Consider the following 16,912-nt stretch of genomic DNA (forward strand, 5'->3'; position numbering starts at 1 on the left):
AGTACAAATAAAATTCAAAGCCCAGGCTTTCAGGGCAGGGACCCGGCTGATCCAGCGGCATCAGACACTCTGACTGCCGAATGGGCAGGGGACAGAGGCAGCCAGGTAACGCAGCAGGGACAGGTGACACAGCAGGGACAGGTGACGCAGCAGGGAGATGGAGCCAGGATGGCTTCTCCCAGAGGCCAACCCAGGCCACCAGACGTGGGTGGCCACACCGTGGTAGGAGGCTGCAGTCACCCTGGCCGGAGCTGACAAAGTGCCTGGAAAATGAGGGGAGAAACCCCAGAAAGGAGCAGGCACAGAGAGAAGACATCCCCATCCAGCACATAAATGCTCCCCACGTACTTGTCTGACCCTGAGCTGCTGACGCAGTGTGTGGGGAAGACTCCCAGGGGCCCAGCAGAAACGGACGGCTGGAGGACGGAGAACACTGAGTTGAGACGGCGGCTGCTGCTCACCACCTGAGAGTCTGGAGTTTCAACCTTCACAAGTTAGAGGCTTAAAAACACCTCAGGCTTCCCAGGAACATCCAGAAAAACCACACCTTCGCAGATCCAAGACTAAGGATGTGTCAGGCAGAAGCAAAAGCCAGTCAGACCTGCCCTAACAGCATAAACACTGAGCCTCTTCAGGGTGATCGGCAGGAATTCAGCCTCCGAGAACAAAGCCCACACTCTTCAGGGGAAGACAACAGAATCCAACAGAATTCAGAGTCTCTACCATATAAACTCCACCATATTAACAGTATATAAACTAAAATTCCAACAGACAATCAGGAAGTACTAGACGTGTGAAGAAGGGATAACAGGATCCACGGTGAAGGGAAAAATTAGCCAAAAGAAGTAGATCCTGAGACCAGGCGTGGTGGCTCACGCCGGTAATCCCAGCACTTTGGGAGGCCGAGGTGGGTGAAACACCTGAGGTCGGTCAGGAGTTCAAGACCAGTCTGGCCAACATGGCAAAACCCCATCTCCAATAAAAAAAATACAAAAAATTAGCTGGGCATGGTGGTGTGTGCCTGTGATCCCAGCTACTCAGGAGGCTGAGGCAGGAGAATCACTTGAACCAAGGAGCTGGAGGTTGCAGTGAGCCGAGATGGGGCCACTATACTCCAGCCTGGTGACAGAGCAAGACTCTATGTCTCAAAAAATAATAAATAAATAAATAGGCCAGTGTGTTAGCTCATGCCTGTAATCCCAGCACTTTGGGAGGCCCAGGCGGGTGGATCACTTGAACCCAGGAGTTCAAACCAGCCTGAGCAACATGGCGAAACCCCGTCTCCACCAAAAATACAAAAATTAGCTGGGTGTGGTGGCACACACCTATAGTCCCAGCTACTCAGGAGGCTGAGGCAGGGGAATTGCTTGAACCCGGGAAGCGGAGGTTGCAGTGAGCCAAGATTGCGCCGCTGCACTCCAACCTGGAAAACAAGAGCGAGACTTGTCTCAAAAAAAAAAAAAAAAAAAAAAATACATATATATATATATATATATATGTGTGTGTAAGTGACAACCCAGAATTCCACATCACTCAAAAATGTCCCTCAAAAATAAAGGTGAGGCCGGGCGCGGTGGCTCAAGCCTGTAATCCCAGCACTTTGGGAGGCCGAGACGGGCGGATCACGAGGTCGGGAGATTGAGACCATCCTGGCTAACACGGTGAAACCCCGTCTCTACTAAAAAAATACAAAAAACTAGCCGGGCGAGGTGGCGGGCGCCTGTAGTCCCAGCTACTCGGGAGGCTGAGGCAGGAGAATGGCATGAACCCAGGAGGCGGAGCTTGCAGTGAGCTGAGATCTGGCCACTGCACTCCAGCCTGGGCGACAGAGCGAGACTCCGTCTCAAAAAAAAAAAAAAATTAAAAAAAATAAAAAATAAAAAATAAAGGTGAAAGAGGGACATTACAGATAAACAAAAACAGAGAATTCATGGCCAACAGACCGATATGAAAAGAAATGCTAAAAGTACATCTTTAGGTTGAAGAAAAACAAGATTTGAACCACACTATGAACCACCTTGACCTAATGACGTTACAGAAAATGAAAACCAATGACTGAATAAAACTCTTTTCAAGGGTATATGTAATATTCACCACAAAGAGTATATACATGATCATAAAACACTTCTTTTTGATTTTTTGAGACAGGGTCTCATTCTGTTGCCGAGGCTGGAGCACAGTGGCGTGATCACGGCTCACTGCAGCCTCTATCCCCTGGGATCAAGTGATCCAGCTAATTAATTAACGAAACATTCTGGCCGGGCACAGTGGTTCACGCCTGTACTCCCAGCACTTTGGGAGGCTGAGGTGGGTGCATGGCTTGAGCTCAGGAGTTGGAGATCAGCCTGGCAGCACAGCGAGACCCTCTCTCTATGAAAAATACACAAATCAGCCAAGCCTGGTGGCACATGCCCACAGTCCCAGCTACTGGGGGGCTGAGGCGGGAGGATTGCTTGAGCTTGGGAACTTGAGGCTGCAGTGAGCCGAGGTCACACCTCTGTACTCCAGCCTGGGTGACAAGGTGAAATCCTCTCTCCAGCTTACTCGGGCTCTAGTAATTTCTCTCTACTCTATTCATGTCACCCACCCAAACCTTTACATTACCTAAAAGTCTTCAATCTAAGTAAAGGGTTCATATGAAGTAGAGACTTCATATGAAAAGAGGTCGAAGGGGCCTAAGTGACCTTTTGCTTGTGCTGCAGTAAGAGGAAGCTGCAGAAAACATGGGTACAACGCCTGGGAGCCTCCCACCACGCACAGGAGCCGCCTTCTGAAGAACATGCCAGAGCTGGCAGAGCTTTGTAACAGCAGATGGAGGGAGCTTGGCACCAGGGAGGCGCTGAGCATTCGCCCTGCCAGTCACTGATACTCAGAGACTCAACAGATGATGTTCTCCAAATTTCATAAAATATAAGCACATTTCACTAGGGGAAGACAACCTGAAGTATGAATAACGTCTAGAAAAGCTGAGTATTCAGAATGGCTGATGTGCATAAAATCGTTTCCCTTTCTGAAACAAAGAAACCTTCTCTACAAAAACCAAAACCACCTTGACACTAATAGCTGCCACTTTTCTGTAGAAAAAGCTTCATTTGTAAGTAAATGACTCTCCACCGCTCCCTTTTCCAGAAAGGTGGGGCAGGGGCCTTGTGGGCCAAGGTGGGTCTTACACGGCTGGGCGCAGGCGCCAGGGCGGCCTGAGGGACTCAGCACAGGTCGTGTCTACCCATTTATTCCAAGGTTACCTCCTTCCGCTCTGCGTCAGCGTGGATCTTGGCCTGGTTTGCGGCAGCTTCTCGGTAGGTGCTGGCATGTTTGGCTTGCTCAAACAGCGTCTTCAGCTGCTGTGCGGTGGTGAGCAAGGAGTTGACCATCTCCTCCAGGTACAGCCAGCTCCGCGGCTCTGACAGCTCCAGCCCATTGACCAACGCGGGAGGTGCCGCTTTGGTGGGAGTCGGGGGTGGGACAGCAAGCGCAGGCAGGGATGTCAACACTAGAGCATTTGGAAAGCAAAATAAACCAAGAAATGAATCAATTTCCTAGCTTCAAAATGGCCCCCGTTAAAAATTATCAGCTGGGCACAGTGGCTCACGCCTGTCATCCCAGCACTTTGGGAAGCCAAGGCGGGCGGATCATGAGGTCAGGAGATGGAGACCACCCTGGCTAACACGGTGAAACCCAGTCTCTGCTAAAAAAAAAAATACAAAAAATTAGACAGGCGTGGTGGCGGGCGCCTGTAGTCCCAGCTACTAGGGAGGCTGAGGCAGGAGAAAGGTGTGAAGCCAGGAGGCAGAGCTTGCAGTGAGTCGAGATTGTGACACTGCACTCCAGCTTGGGTGACAGAACGAGACTCTGTCTCAAATAAATAAATAAATAAATAAATAAATAAAATAAAATAAAAAAATTCTAATCACTCAGCGCAGTGGCTCATGCCTATAATCCCTACACTTTGGGAGGCTGAGGTGGGAGGATCACTTGAGCCTAGGAGTTCAAGACCAGCCTGGGCAACATAGCAAGACCTTGTCTCTATGAAACAAAAATCAAAAACAAAAACAACTAGCTAGGTATGGTGGCATTCACCTGTGATCCCAGTTACTTAGGAAGCTGAGGCGGGAGGATGGTTTGAGCCCAGGTGGTCGAGGCTACAGAGAACCATGACTGCACCACCGTCCTTTGGCCTTGGTGACCTGAGACCCTGTCTCAAAAAGAAAAAATGCCAGGCATGGTGGCTCACACCTGTAATCCCAGCACTTTGGGAGGCTGAGGCGGGCAGATCCCTTGAGGTCAGGAGTTTAAGGCCAGCCTGATCAACATGGTGAAACCCGATCTCCACCAAAAAATGCAAAAATTAGCTAGGCGTGAAAGTGTCTATAATCCCAGCTACCCGGGAGGCTGAGGCATAAGAATCATTTGAACCCGGGAGGTGGAGGTTGCGGTGAGCTGAGATCATGCCACTGTACTACAGCCTGGGTGACAGAGTGAGACTCCACCTCAAAAAAAAAAAAAGAAAACTCTCACATAATGTCGGAAGTCGGGTAAAAAACTGACCAACAAACAACAAATCACTGCCCGATGACATCTCCCCAGCACCTGACACCCCCAGCACCTGACCACACCCCAGCACCTGACATCTCCCCAGCACCTGACACCCCCCCAGCACCTGACACCCCCCCAGTACCTGACACCCCCCAGCACCTGACCACCCCCAGCACCAGACACTCCCCAGCACCTGACACCCCCAGCACCTGACACCCCCCCAGTACCTGACCACCCCCAGCACCTGACACACCCCCCAGCACCTGACACCCCCAGCACCTGACCACTCCCAGCACCTGACACCTCCCAGCACCTGACATCCCCCCAGCGCGCAAAAGAGGCAGGAAGATGTCCCATCCCTTCCCGCTCCACCCACCCAGCTCCACGTTGTAAAACTCATCCGAATGTGGCTGCTGGACCTGGAAACGTTCACGGAATCAGAGCTGAGGACAATGACCGGGGAGGGAAGCAGCTAAATCAGAGTCTCGCTCTGTTGCCCAAGTTGGAGGGCAGTGGTGCCATCTTGGCTCCCTGCCTCCCGGGTCCAAGCGATTCGCCTGCCTCAGCCTCCCGAGTAGCTGGGATTACAGGCATCTGCCACCAGGCCTGGCTCATTTTGTATTTTTAGTAGAGATGGGGTTTCTCCACGTTGGTCAGGTTAGTCTTGAACTCCTGACCTCAGGTGGTCTGCCCACTTCGGCCTCCCGAGTAGCTGGGATTACAGGCGTCCACTACCACGGCCGGCTGGTTTTGTATTTCTAGTAGAGATGGGGTTTCACCATGTTGGCCAGGCCAGTCTCCTGACCTCAGGTGATCCAAGGGTGCCCAAAGTGCTGGGATTACAGGCTTGAGCCACCACGCCCGGCCCCAGGCTAAATCTTCTAAAGAGTCAAGCTGACAAAAGAAACCCTGCTTTCAACTCCACCCACCTGGAAAGTCTTCCTGGGCGCCTGCAGTCACACATAGGAGATTTATTAAAGATAATGGTAGGTGGGCTTCTTTTCTTTTCTCTCTCCTTTTTTTTTTTTTGAGATGGAGTTTAGCTTTTGTTGCCCAGGCTGGAGTGCAATGGCGCCATCTCGGCTCACCACAACCTCCGCCTCCCGGGTTCAAGTGATTCTCCTGTCTCAGCCTCCCGAGTAGCTGGGATTACAGGCATCTGCCACCAGGCCTGGCTCATTTTGTATTTTTAGTAGAGATGGGCTTTCTCCACGTTGGTCAGGTTGGTCTCGAACTCCTGACCTCAGGTGGTCTGCCCACTTCGGCCTCCCGAAGTGCTGGGATTACAGGCATGAGCCATCGCCCAGTGGGGTTTCTTGCAATTGGAGAAGGAAGTTACAAAGTGGGAAAGGAAAGGAACTAGAACAAACCCTGAGGTTCTGCACTGGAACTAGAGACACTGGGGCAAACTCACGGCTTTCAACACACACAGACCTGGAGCACAAACGTGCACACGTGCACATGAGAACGTTTCCGACTTCTGCCCGCAAAGGGCACCCGGGCACAGAGATCCAGGAGCCACATGCACACCTTGCACCGGGGTGAGCGGTTGATGCGAACCCCCAGCCCTCCTGGAGAAAAAGCCCTGATTTCAAGCATTTGCTGATTTCTTGGTATAAATACTTCACCAACACCCACCCCACATTTTTTTTTTTTTCCAGTTAATAGAGATGGGGTCTCCTTATGTTGCCCAGGCTGGTCTCAAACTCCTGGTCGCGGTCTCCTAAAGTGCTGGGATTAAAGGGGTGATTTAATCCCCCTGTAATTGGGATTACACGCCTGTAATTCCGTCTCTACTAAAAATACAAAGATTAGCCAGGCATGGAGGTGCACGCTTGTAGTCTGCACTCCAGACTGGGCAACAGAGCAAGACTCCATCTAAAAAAAAAAAAAGGGGGGCCGGGCGCGGTGGCTCAAGCCTGTAATCCCAGCATTTTGGGAGGCTGAGGCAGGCGGATCACGAGGTTGGGAGATGGAGACCATCCTGGCTAACATGGTGAAACCCCATCTCTACTAAAAAATACAAAAAACTAGCCGGGCGAGGTGGCGGGCGCCTGTAGTCCCAGCTACTTGGGAGGCTGAGGCAGGAGAATGGCATAAACCCAGGAGGTGGAGCTTGCAGTGAACTGAGATCCGGCCACTGCACTCCGGCCTGGGCGGCAGCGCGAGACTCCGTCTCAAAAAAAAGGAGGAGTGAGCCACCACGCCCAGCCTGAGGTAAGCTTTAAAGATGGAAAGAGTTTAGATAGGCAAAAGAGAGAATAATGAAACAAGCAAATGAAAATGATAAGGTAAGTTTTTCATGAACAAGTTTCTTGCACTGTCTGTGATAGTGAAAAATGGAAAACATGCATTTGCCACCAGCAGGGGAGGGTTCAATAAATCATATATTGATCATATGCACCCTTTAAAAAAGTATAATGATGGCCGGGCACGGTGGCTCACGCCTGTAATCCTAGCACTTTGGGAGGCCGAGACGAATGGATCACGAGGTTAGGAATTCCAGACCAGCCTGACCAGCATGGTGAAACCCCATCTCTACTAAAACTACAAAAAAAAAAAAATTAGCTGGGCATGGTGGTGCACGCCTGTAGTCCCAGCTACTCGGGAGGCGGAGGCAGGAGAATTGCTTGAACCTGGCAGGCAGAAGTTGCAGTGAGCCGAGATCATGCCACTGCACTCCAGCCTGGGCGACAGAGTGAAACTCCATCTCAAAAAAAAAAAGTATAAATATACAGAAATCTTGGCTGCATGTGGTGGCTCACACCTGTAATCCCAGCACTTTGGGAGTATGAGGCAGATGGATCACTTGAGGTCAGGAGTTCGCGACCAGTCTGACCAACACGGTGAAACCCCGTTTCTACTAAAAATACAAAAATTAGCCAGGTGTGCTGGTGCATGCCTGTAATCCCAGCTACTTGGGAGGCTGAGGCAGGAGAATGGCTTGAACCAGGGAGAGGTTGCAGTGAGCCAAGATTGCACCACTGCACCCCAGCCTGGGCAATAGAGCGAGACTCCATCTCAAAAAAAAAGTGCAGTTAAACGAAAAATCAAAGTTAGAATGCGTTTACAGTGTATCATCGTTTTAAAGATTTAGGCCACATGTGATATCAATCTTGGTTTTTCTTTCTTTTTTTTTTTTTTTTTTTTTTTTGAGGCTGGAGTGCAGTGGACCCAGGCTGGAGTGCAGTGGCCGGATCTCAGCTCACTACAAGCTCTGCCTCCCAGGTTTACGCCATTCTCCTGCCTCAGCCTCCCAAATAGCTGGGACTACAGGCGCCCGCCACCTCGCCCGGCTAGTTTTTTGTATTTTTAGTAGAGACGGGGTTTCACCGTGTTAGCCAGGCTGGTCTCGATCTCCTGACCTCGTGATCCGCCCATCTCGGCCTCCCAAAGTGCTGGGATTACAGGCTTGAGCCACCGTGCCCGGCCTGTGGTTTTTCTTTCTTTCACCAGATACCGAATGCCCATGCCAGCTCTGGGGAGACCAAGACCTGCCACTGAGGAGTGTCTACCTTCAAGAGGATAACAGCAAACTCACCAGAAAGAACTTCAGCTCCACAGGCCAATTGGTTTCTAGGGGTGTGCCCTGCTGTTGTACCAAAAGCAGCTTCTACAGCACACACATGAATGGACGTGGCTGTGTGTCAATAAAACTTTATTTACAAACATAGGCAGTGGGCCACACTTTGCCAGCCACTGATCTACTGCATCAATACCAACAACAAAACAAACCAAAACAAATCCGATTTCACCTAGAAATTCTTTCACAGGAAGCAGTTCTGAGGAAAATTACCTGTACACGTGTGAATTCTTTCAAACCTACCTATTTTGGGATGTGACGTTGGCAACGCAGCTTCTGGAAACGGGGCGATCTGGCAGCTGTCCTGATAGCCGGGGTAGTGAGGCTCAGGGTGGCTGGCCCTGCATGGGGGCTGCACGCTGGCCTCTTGGACTGTTGGCGAGAGAAGGGACAGGGAACCTCGGGACGACTGTCTGCACAGCAGGCCCTAAATATCACACTGTAAGGCTGTGCCATTCAGTACACACAGCAGCTTATGGCCACACGCGGATACTGAGTCCCTGCCATTCAGCACACATAGTAGCTTATGGCTACACGCGGCTACTGAGTCCCTGAAAGGGGCAAGCCTGAATTATTGACATAGGATTGGGGCTATATCAGTTAAAATAAAATAGATTATAAAAATCAGTTGTAGCTCTTTCCTTTATTTTCCTCAGTGTGGCTACTAGAATATTCTCCAGCACACATCCGGCTAGGCCGCACTTCTGTTGCACAACTGTAGTCAGAAGCAGGAGCCAACAGACAGAGAGTATTTTCAGCTTTGCCGGCCCTGGCATCTGTCACAAGTAACCCACTGCCACGCCAACCCCACCCACACTGCACCGCCCAACTGACGTGGCTCACACGCTGTCCCCACCAATAAATGCCTGGTTCAAGTTCCCTCTCGAGGTACCCAGCAGCCTACGAAGCCCAATATGGCACTGGGGATGTGATGTCATGGTCAAGGATATGCCGAGGACATGTCAGGCGGGCACTGGAGCAGCTCACCTGTGGCTCCTGCGAAGACGTCACCCTGGGCCGGACTCTCGGATATGACAGCAGTGGCCTCTACTGTGGATGCCCGGTCAAAGGTCAGTGCCCCCGAGGTCGTGATCTGTCCTGAAGGGGTCACGGTGACTGGAAAGGCAGAAGCACATTTCACGTGGCCAGGCAGTGGCACCCACGGCACACAGGTCCTGTGCCACCCATGGGCACCAATCCTTGAGGGGGCCTGGGCTAAAGTGCAGGCAGTGGTAACCGTACCCTCCCATGTGAAGGACACACGGGAAATCCCAGACCTTGGAGAAGACCTCAGAGGAGAAAACCAGGATGGCAACTTGCCACCACCAATTGTTCACTGTTTAAACTGTGCTCCCCAGCATGGAAACTGCTGCCCAGCCAGAAAACAAACATAAAATAAAACTTCCAATGACTTTTAAATACTTTGTGGCTCAAATTAAGAAAAAGTATTTAATCCAAGCTGAAGGTAAAAAGCAGCCATGTCCCACAGCAAGGCTGCCTCTCCAGCTCAAAAAAAAAAATCCTGGCGACAGATCTCGAGACTCTGCTGCTGTGGGACTCTTCCCGCACCCACCACCCAGGGCCTCGAGAAGGAGCCGACAGAGTGTTTTAGAAAGACCTTGCTCTATAAAAGCAAAAACCCAGACTTACATTAGTTAACAGAAGCCTGTTACAAAGACATTTTCTCCTATTGCTATCTCTCCCCATTTAAATCCTGTCTGTACAATAAAATAAAAACATTAGCTGGGCATGGTGGCACGTGCCTGTGGATCCAGCTACTTGGGAGTCTGAAGTAGGAGGAATGCCTGAGACTAAGAGGTCAAGGCTGCAGTGAGCCTGGATCCTGACGCTGCCCTCCAGCCCGGCCACAGAGAAAGACCCACAGAGTTCTGTGCAGCCCTCATCCAACGCACTGAGAATCCCTCACCAAGGACACCCTTGTCAGGAAACGTCCCTCAAGCGTGTGCTGGGCACTCGGCTCTGCTCACTGACACTGGGAAACAGCCCAGGACGAGGCCGACAGCGCCCAGATCCCAGGGAAGCAAGACAGAGCTGGGCACTGGGACAGCCCTTCCCACCCGGGAGCCGCACTGCAAAGGAGCATGAAGGCATTGACATCCCTCCGGCCACGCAATGTGCTTTAGAAATGAGAATCCCACAGTGGCCGTGGGAGTGGTGACGAGAGAAGGCAATGCACTTAGGTCCCCTCAGTAAACTAGAGCTATGTTTTCTCAGACTCACAGGTGGTGGCCGCGGTGGCTGGAAGCAACGTGATGTTCTTGGGGGAGTCCTTCTTCACAGGAGTTGTGGGCAGTTCATTCTCCTTCTTGCGCCTTTTGTAAGGCACAAAAAGCCTGACTGGGCCACTCTGGGGGAGAAAGGAGACAGGCCACCGCGTTGGTATGTGCAAAAGCTATGCTGCGCTTGCAGCTCCTCTTATGTGGGGGCACCGCGGGGTGTGTGAGTCACATGGCGAGACCACATTAAGATGGTAAGCGCCCCTAAAAATCCCACCTCTTTTTTTTTTTTTAGATGGAGTTTCACTCTAGTTGCCCACGCTGGAGTGCAGTGGCGCGATCTCGGCTCACTGCAACCTCCGCCTGCTGGGTTCAAGTGACTCTCCTGCCTCAGCCTCCTGAGTAGCTGGGATGACAGGCATGTGCCACCACACCCGGCTAATTTTCTTTTTTTTTTTTTTTTGAGACAGAGTCTCACTCTATTGCCCAGGCTGGAGTGCAGTGGCACGATCTCCGCTCACTGCAACTTCTGCCTCCGAGGTTCAAGGGATTCTCCTACCTCAGCCTCCTGAGTAGCTAGGATTACAGGCACACACCACCACACCTGGCTAATTTTTGTATTCTTAGTAGAGACGGGGTTTCTCCATGTTGGTCAGGCTGATCTCAAACTCCCGACCTCAGGTGCTCCGCCAGCCTCAGCCTCTCAAAGTGCTGGGATTACAGGTGTGAGCCACCGCGCCTGGCCAAAATTCCACCTCTTTAGGCCCCAAATCCCTTAACATGACAGAAAGGATACTTTAAAAAAGAACATACGAATACCAGTGCAGCAAAATAACAAAGTGTCATAGACAGATTAAAGGTCAGAAATTCAGGGCCGGGCGTAGCGGCTCATGCCTGTAATCCCAGCACTTTGGGAGGCTGAGGCAGGCGGATCATGAGGTCAGGAGATCGAGACCATCCTGGCTAACATGGTGAAACCCCGTCTCTACCAAAAATACAAAAAATTAGCCAGGCGTGGTGGTGGGCGCCTGTAGTCCCAGCTACTCGGGAGGCTGAGGCAGGAGAAGGGCATGCCTAGGAGGCAGGGCTTGCAGTGAGCAGAGATCGCGCCACTGCACTCCAGCCTGAGCGACAGAGCAAGAATCCGTCTCAAAAAAAAAAAAGGGTCAGGAATTCCTAGAAGACAGAAAATAGATGGGGGCCAGGGCCAAGCAAGGGAGGAATGAGAAGAAGCCACAGAGGAGAAAGTTGGCAGCACAAGGGCGTAGCTTCAGCAGCACCGCACCAGACAGGAGGAGGCATGGGATCAATTAAAGAAAACGGTAAAAGTCACCAAAGATATCCCATGAAAGAGGCCAAACCCTCACGGAGCTGGGCCTGGGACACTCCCGCCTCCGACCTGAGACCCTCACAAGCCCAGCACCACACAAGGCTGCCGGACACATGCTCAGAACGTCTATTCTGTCAGTTCAAACCTGTTGAGACTCTAGTGAATTTTTCATTCAGTTATTCTTCTTTCCAATTCTACAATTTCCATTTGACTTTTTTTTTTTTTTTTTTTTTGAGACGGAGTCTCACTCTGCCGCCCAGGCTGGAGTGCAGTGGCCGGATCTCAGCTCACTGCAAGCTCCGCCTCCCAGGTTCACGCCATTCTCCTGCCTCAGCCTCCCGAGTAGTTGGGACTACAGGTGCCCGCCACCACGCCCGGCTAGTTTTTTGTATTTTTTAGTAGAGACGGGGTTTCACCGTGTTAGCCAGGATGGTCTCGATCTCCTGACCTCATGATCCGCCCGTCTCGGCCTCCCAAAGTGCTGGGATTACAGGCATGAGAGCCACTGCGCCCGACTTTGTTTTTGTTTTTGTTTTTTTAATAATTTCTATCTCTTCATTGACATTCCCCAGTGAGGAGACAGTGTCTTCAGACCTTCCATGCAGTCGCTAGCTGTGGTTTTCTTTAGTCCTCTGAACATACTGAGGATGGCTGTTTTAAAGCTTTTGCCTGTTAAACCCAATATCCCGGCCACTCCAGGCAATTTCTGTTGCTCTCCTCCTGTGTATGGTTCATGGCTCTTTGCATGTCTTAGACTCTTTTGTTAAGAATCAGACAACACAGGTGATACACTGTAGCAACAGTAGAAAGCTGTTCTCCTTTCCCCCAGCTCCTGGCTGCTGTCTGCTTGTTTATTATTCAGGGATGGGGCTGGACCCTTTAACTGAAACTGTTCTCCTGGGGCGGCCTCGGCTGCTGCTCCTCTGAGGGCTCAGCCCTGGGGGTGCAGTCACCTTTGGTGGTGGGGATTTTGGCTGTCTCTCTCCCTGATCTCTGTTAAGCTGTTGGTTGAGTCAAGTGTCAGAATCAACTAACCGCCAGCTGCCTGCTCCATTACTTCCAACAATGCCCTGGGGCACACACTGCTCCACTGTCTGAGCCGATTAAATTAGGGCTTCTTTACCAAGAGGTTAGAACTTGAGGGCTTGTTTCCCCAGTGGGTTCTTAGCTGTGGCTTTCCTCGCCTCTCTGGTAAACCTGCTGACCTAGTTTAGTTTCTTTTTTTTTTTTTTTTTTTTTTTTTTTTTTTTTTTTGAGAGGGAGTCTGGCTCTGTCGCCCAGGCTGGAGTGCAGTGGCGGGATCTCAGCTCACTGCAAGCTCCGCCTCCCGGGTTTACGCCATTCTCTTGCCTCAGCCTCCCGAGTAGCTGGGACTACAGGCGCCCGCCACCTCGCCCGGCTAGTTTTTTTTTTTGTATTTTTTAGTAGAGATGGGGTTTCACCGTGTTAGCCAGGATGGTCTTGATCTCCTGACCTCGTGATCCGCCCGTCTCGGCCTCCCAAAGTGCTGGGATTACAGGCTTGAGCCACCGCGCCCGGCCTAGTTTCTTGCTCTAATGGAACTGCTGGCCTCCTCTTAACTGCTGACCACCAAAATGTCCATTGTTTTGAACATCCCCTTCCTGTTTCAAATCAAGTCAGTTCCTTTGGGAAGGGCTTTGGAACTCTGTGTTCTTACAGCCTCTCTCTCTTTGGGGCTGAATGTTGGAGCCCCTACTCCAGACCTCGAGGCGGGAACAGCGCCTGGGTCGATCAGAGGGACTCTGTTGCATCAGCCGGGCTCTGTGAGGGGGGGCGGCAGCCTCTCACTGCGTGGACGCTCCACCCCATGGGCAACCTGGGTTGAGGGAAATTGGGGCCTCCCTATGCTTGGCCTCCCACCTCTGAGTAACGCCTCTGCCCTCTGAGTGGGGCTGACTGAAGAGATTTTCAGTCACACTTCCCAGGAATTTACTGCAAATTGGAGCTGAAGGGGTTGAGAACCGCTAGTGGCCTGCCCCTCCCAGTGAGATACCACATCCCTTGACCGGGAGCTGTGAGGAGTGGGAACCCTGTTTTCTTGGTCACAACCACCCAGAATGGAGCCTCCTCCATAGGGAGCTGGGGGCAGAAAGAGGGGGAAGGAGCTGGTCCTAGCTTAAATGTCACAATCCTCACTGCTCTTTCCAAGACTCAGTACATTTTCCTGGATGTTTCTTTATTTGCTATATGCACCTAGGACAATTTCCGGAGACCTTAAGGGGTTATTTTTTCACAGTTTTCACTAGTTATTTCTGTGGAGAGTTGGTCCACTGAGCTTATCACACCACCATTCCCCAAGTGGAAGCCAAAAGTTTTAAAATGTGATAAAGTCCAATCTAAGAAATCCTAGTTCTAACTCTAGGTCAGGAAGATTTTCCAATGTGTTTTCTCCTAAAAATGTTATAGTTTTACCTTTTACTTTAGATCTGTGACCCATTTTGAATTCATTTTTGTATCAAGTGTGAAGTTTAGGTCATCCTTTGTCTCTGCCGATGAACGTCCAGTCGCTCCAAGGCCATTTGCTGGAGTCTACGACACTCTAGTCTGACCCAGATTTTGGGGGTCTCTTCTGCCAATGCCACACTGTCCTGATTACTGTCACGAGCTAGTAAGTCTTAAGACCCCGCAATGTAGGCCGGGCGCGGTGGCTCAAGCCTGTAATCCCAGCACTTTGGGAGGCCGAGACGGGCGGATCACGAGGTCAGGAGATCGAAACCATCCTGGCTGACACGGTGAAACCCCGTCTCTACTTTAAAAATACAAAAAACTAGCCGGGCGTGGTGGCGGGCGCCTGTAGTCCCAGCTGCTCGGGAGGCTGAGGCAGGAGAATGGCGTGAACCCGGGAGGCGGAGCTTGCAGTGAGCTGAGATCCGGCCACTGCACTCCAAGACCCCGCAATGTGATTCCAACCATTTAAATGTTTATTTCAAAACTGTTTTGGCTTTTTAAATTTCCTTTACCTTTCTATATAAATTTTAGAATCAGTTTGTCTGCATCTAAAAAGAATCCTGCTGGGATTTTGATAGTAATCGTGTTAAACCTATGAATCAACTTGGGAAAAAGTCACATCTTTACTATATTGAGTCTTCTAATCCACGGACACAGGATGTCTGTTGATGTATTTCAATCTTCTCTGGTCTCTTTCTTTAGCATTTTTTTCAGTACCTTCCACATACAGACCCTGTTCATGATTTCCTAGACTGACATCGAAGTACTTCAGCGTTGGAGCCCCTGCAAATGATCTACCCGCAGGCTCGACTGCCAATGGGACCGACGCCTCCTCCCGGCTCCTTTACTCCTCCAGCATCTCTAAGAGTCTCACCTACTGGCTTTTCCAAATCAACTTCAAAATTATTTTACACTCACAAAATTGTTTTTTCCACTAGAATCACATGAAATCTATATATAAACTAGACAATTCTAGGGTGTTTACTGTTTCACCCCAAGAACATGGTAGGTCTCTCCATGTTTTTTGTTTTTTTTTCTGAGGTGCAGTAGCTCACGCCTGTAACCTCAACACTTTCGGAGGCCGAGGCGGGCAGATCACCGGTGGTCAGGAGTTTGAAACCAGCCTGACCAACATGGCAAAACCCCATCTCTACTAATAATACAAAAATTAGCTGGGCGTGGTGGCTCACACCTGTAATCCCAGCTACTCGGGAGGCTGAGGCAGGAGAATTGCTTGAATCCAGAGGCGGAGGTTGCAGTGAGCCAAGATCGCGCCGCTGCACTCCACCCTGGGTGACAGAGTGAGACACCGTCTCAAAAAAAAAAAGAAAAAGAAAATTATTTTGGGTCTTTGTCAAATAGTTAAGAATTCAGAATAAGGAAATACGTCAAAAAGATATTAAAAGCTCTATTCATGAATAAGTTTACAGTAGCATTTTTCTGACACGTTATAAAACGCAGAATATCTAACAGCACACATACAAGTAAAAGTGTGTATGTTTAGTTTTAGAGTTAAGGCGGTGACATTATAACCGCTTTTCATTACTTAAGGTTTCCATAAATGTTCTTTGAGCAACATCTTGGGCGCCAACCACGTGCCCCCGCATCGAGACATCAGGTTTCATTGTGGTGTATCAGGGAGCAGGGGACAGAGCAGCAGAGAAGCAAGGACAGTATCCCTCTCCAAGGCAGAGGGCAAGAGGGAAACAGCCAAGGGGCCAAGGGCTGTGGGACCCACTCAGCCACCCCCAGCTCCACCAAGTGCTCCTGCTCCAGACATGCTGGCAACTTACTAAGGTCATGTCGTCGCAGCAGGCAGCACAGGTGCAAGAGGCAGCATGAGGGTTTAAGATCCCGTCCTGAAATGCAAAAAGAAGCACCACGCATTAGAAAGTCAGCCCCTAAATGTGAATCATTCAATAACAGAAGATTTCAACCACTTCTACCATTTACCTGTCATTCATAAATACAAAAACTCTTTTTTTTTTTTTTTTTTTTTGAGACGGAGTCTTGTTGGGTTGCCCAGGCTGGAGTGCAGTGGCACGTTCTCGGCTTACTGCAACCTCTGCCTCCCCGGCGCAAGCAATTCTCGTGCCTTAGCCTCCCAAGAAGCTGGGATTATAGGCTTGTGCCACGACACCCAGCTAATTTTTGTATTTTTAGTAGAGACGGGGTTTTGCCATGTTGGCCAGGCTGGTCTCGAACTCCTGGCCTCAAGCAATCAGTCCACCTCAGCCTCCTGAAGTGCTGGGATTACAGGAGTAAGCCACCGTGTCCAACCTCATAAAGACAAAAATTCTGAGAAATGGCCGGGCGCGGTGGCTCACGCCTGTAATCCCAGCACTCTGGGAGGCCGAGGCGGGCGGATCACGAGGTCAGGAGATAGAGATCATCCTGGCTAACATGGTGAAACCCCGTCTCTACTAAAAATACAAAAAACTAGCTGGGCGTGGTGGCAGCGCCTGTAGTCCCAGCTACTCGGGAGGCTGAGGCAGGAGAATGGCGTGAACCCGGGAGGCGGAGCTTGCAGTGAGCTGAGATCGCGCCACTGTACTCCAGCCTGGGTGACAGAGCGAGACTCCGTCTCAAAAAAAAAAAAAAAAAAAAAAAAAAAAATTCTGAGAAATGAGGGCCGGGCATGGTGGTTCATGCCTGTAATCCCAGCACTTTGAGAGGCCGAGGCGGGCGGCTCACTTGAGGTGGGGAGTTCGAGACTAGCCTGGCAAGCCTGGTGAAATCCGATCTCCATTAAAAATC

General features: G+C 50.6%; 1 protein-coding gene across 2 annotated transcripts in view; it reads right to left on the minus strand.

The window, feature by feature from the left end:
• Window positions 1-16,912, minus strand: part of DEAF1 (DEAF1 transcription factor) — a 51,966-nt gene that overhangs the window by 25,016 nt on the left and 10,038 nt on the right. Inside the window, exons 6-11 of one of the 2 annotated variants that reach the window (XR_010581133.1) lie at window positions 15,949-16,014; window positions 10,361-10,487; window positions 9,107-9,235; window positions 8,363-8,491; window positions 3,246-3,493; window positions 1,326-1,423 (exon numbers count right to left, since the gene is read on the minus strand). Coding sequence is in view for 1 of the 2 variants with exons in the window: in XM_015434222.3 (XP_015289708.2) it covers window positions 3,246-3,493; window positions 8,363-8,491; window positions 9,107-9,235; window positions 10,361-10,487; window positions 15,949-16,014 (699 nt within the window). In the remaining variant the exon portion in view is untranslated. The remainder of the gene's footprint in view (window positions 1-1,325; window positions 1,424-3,245; window positions 3,494-8,362; window positions 8,492-9,106; window positions 9,236-10,360; window positions 10,488-15,948; window positions 16,015-16,912) is intronic. The other variant, XM_015434222.3, reaches the window with a different exon arrangement.

The sequence above is a fragment of the Macaca fascicularis genome, chromosome 14 (genome assembly GCF_037993035.2).
Source record: "Macaca fascicularis isolate 582-1 chromosome 14, T2T-MFA8v1.1".
In the NCBI taxonomy this organism is placed as follows: domain Eukaryota; kingdom Metazoa; phylum Chordata; class Mammalia; order Primates; family Cercopithecidae; genus Macaca; species Macaca fascicularis.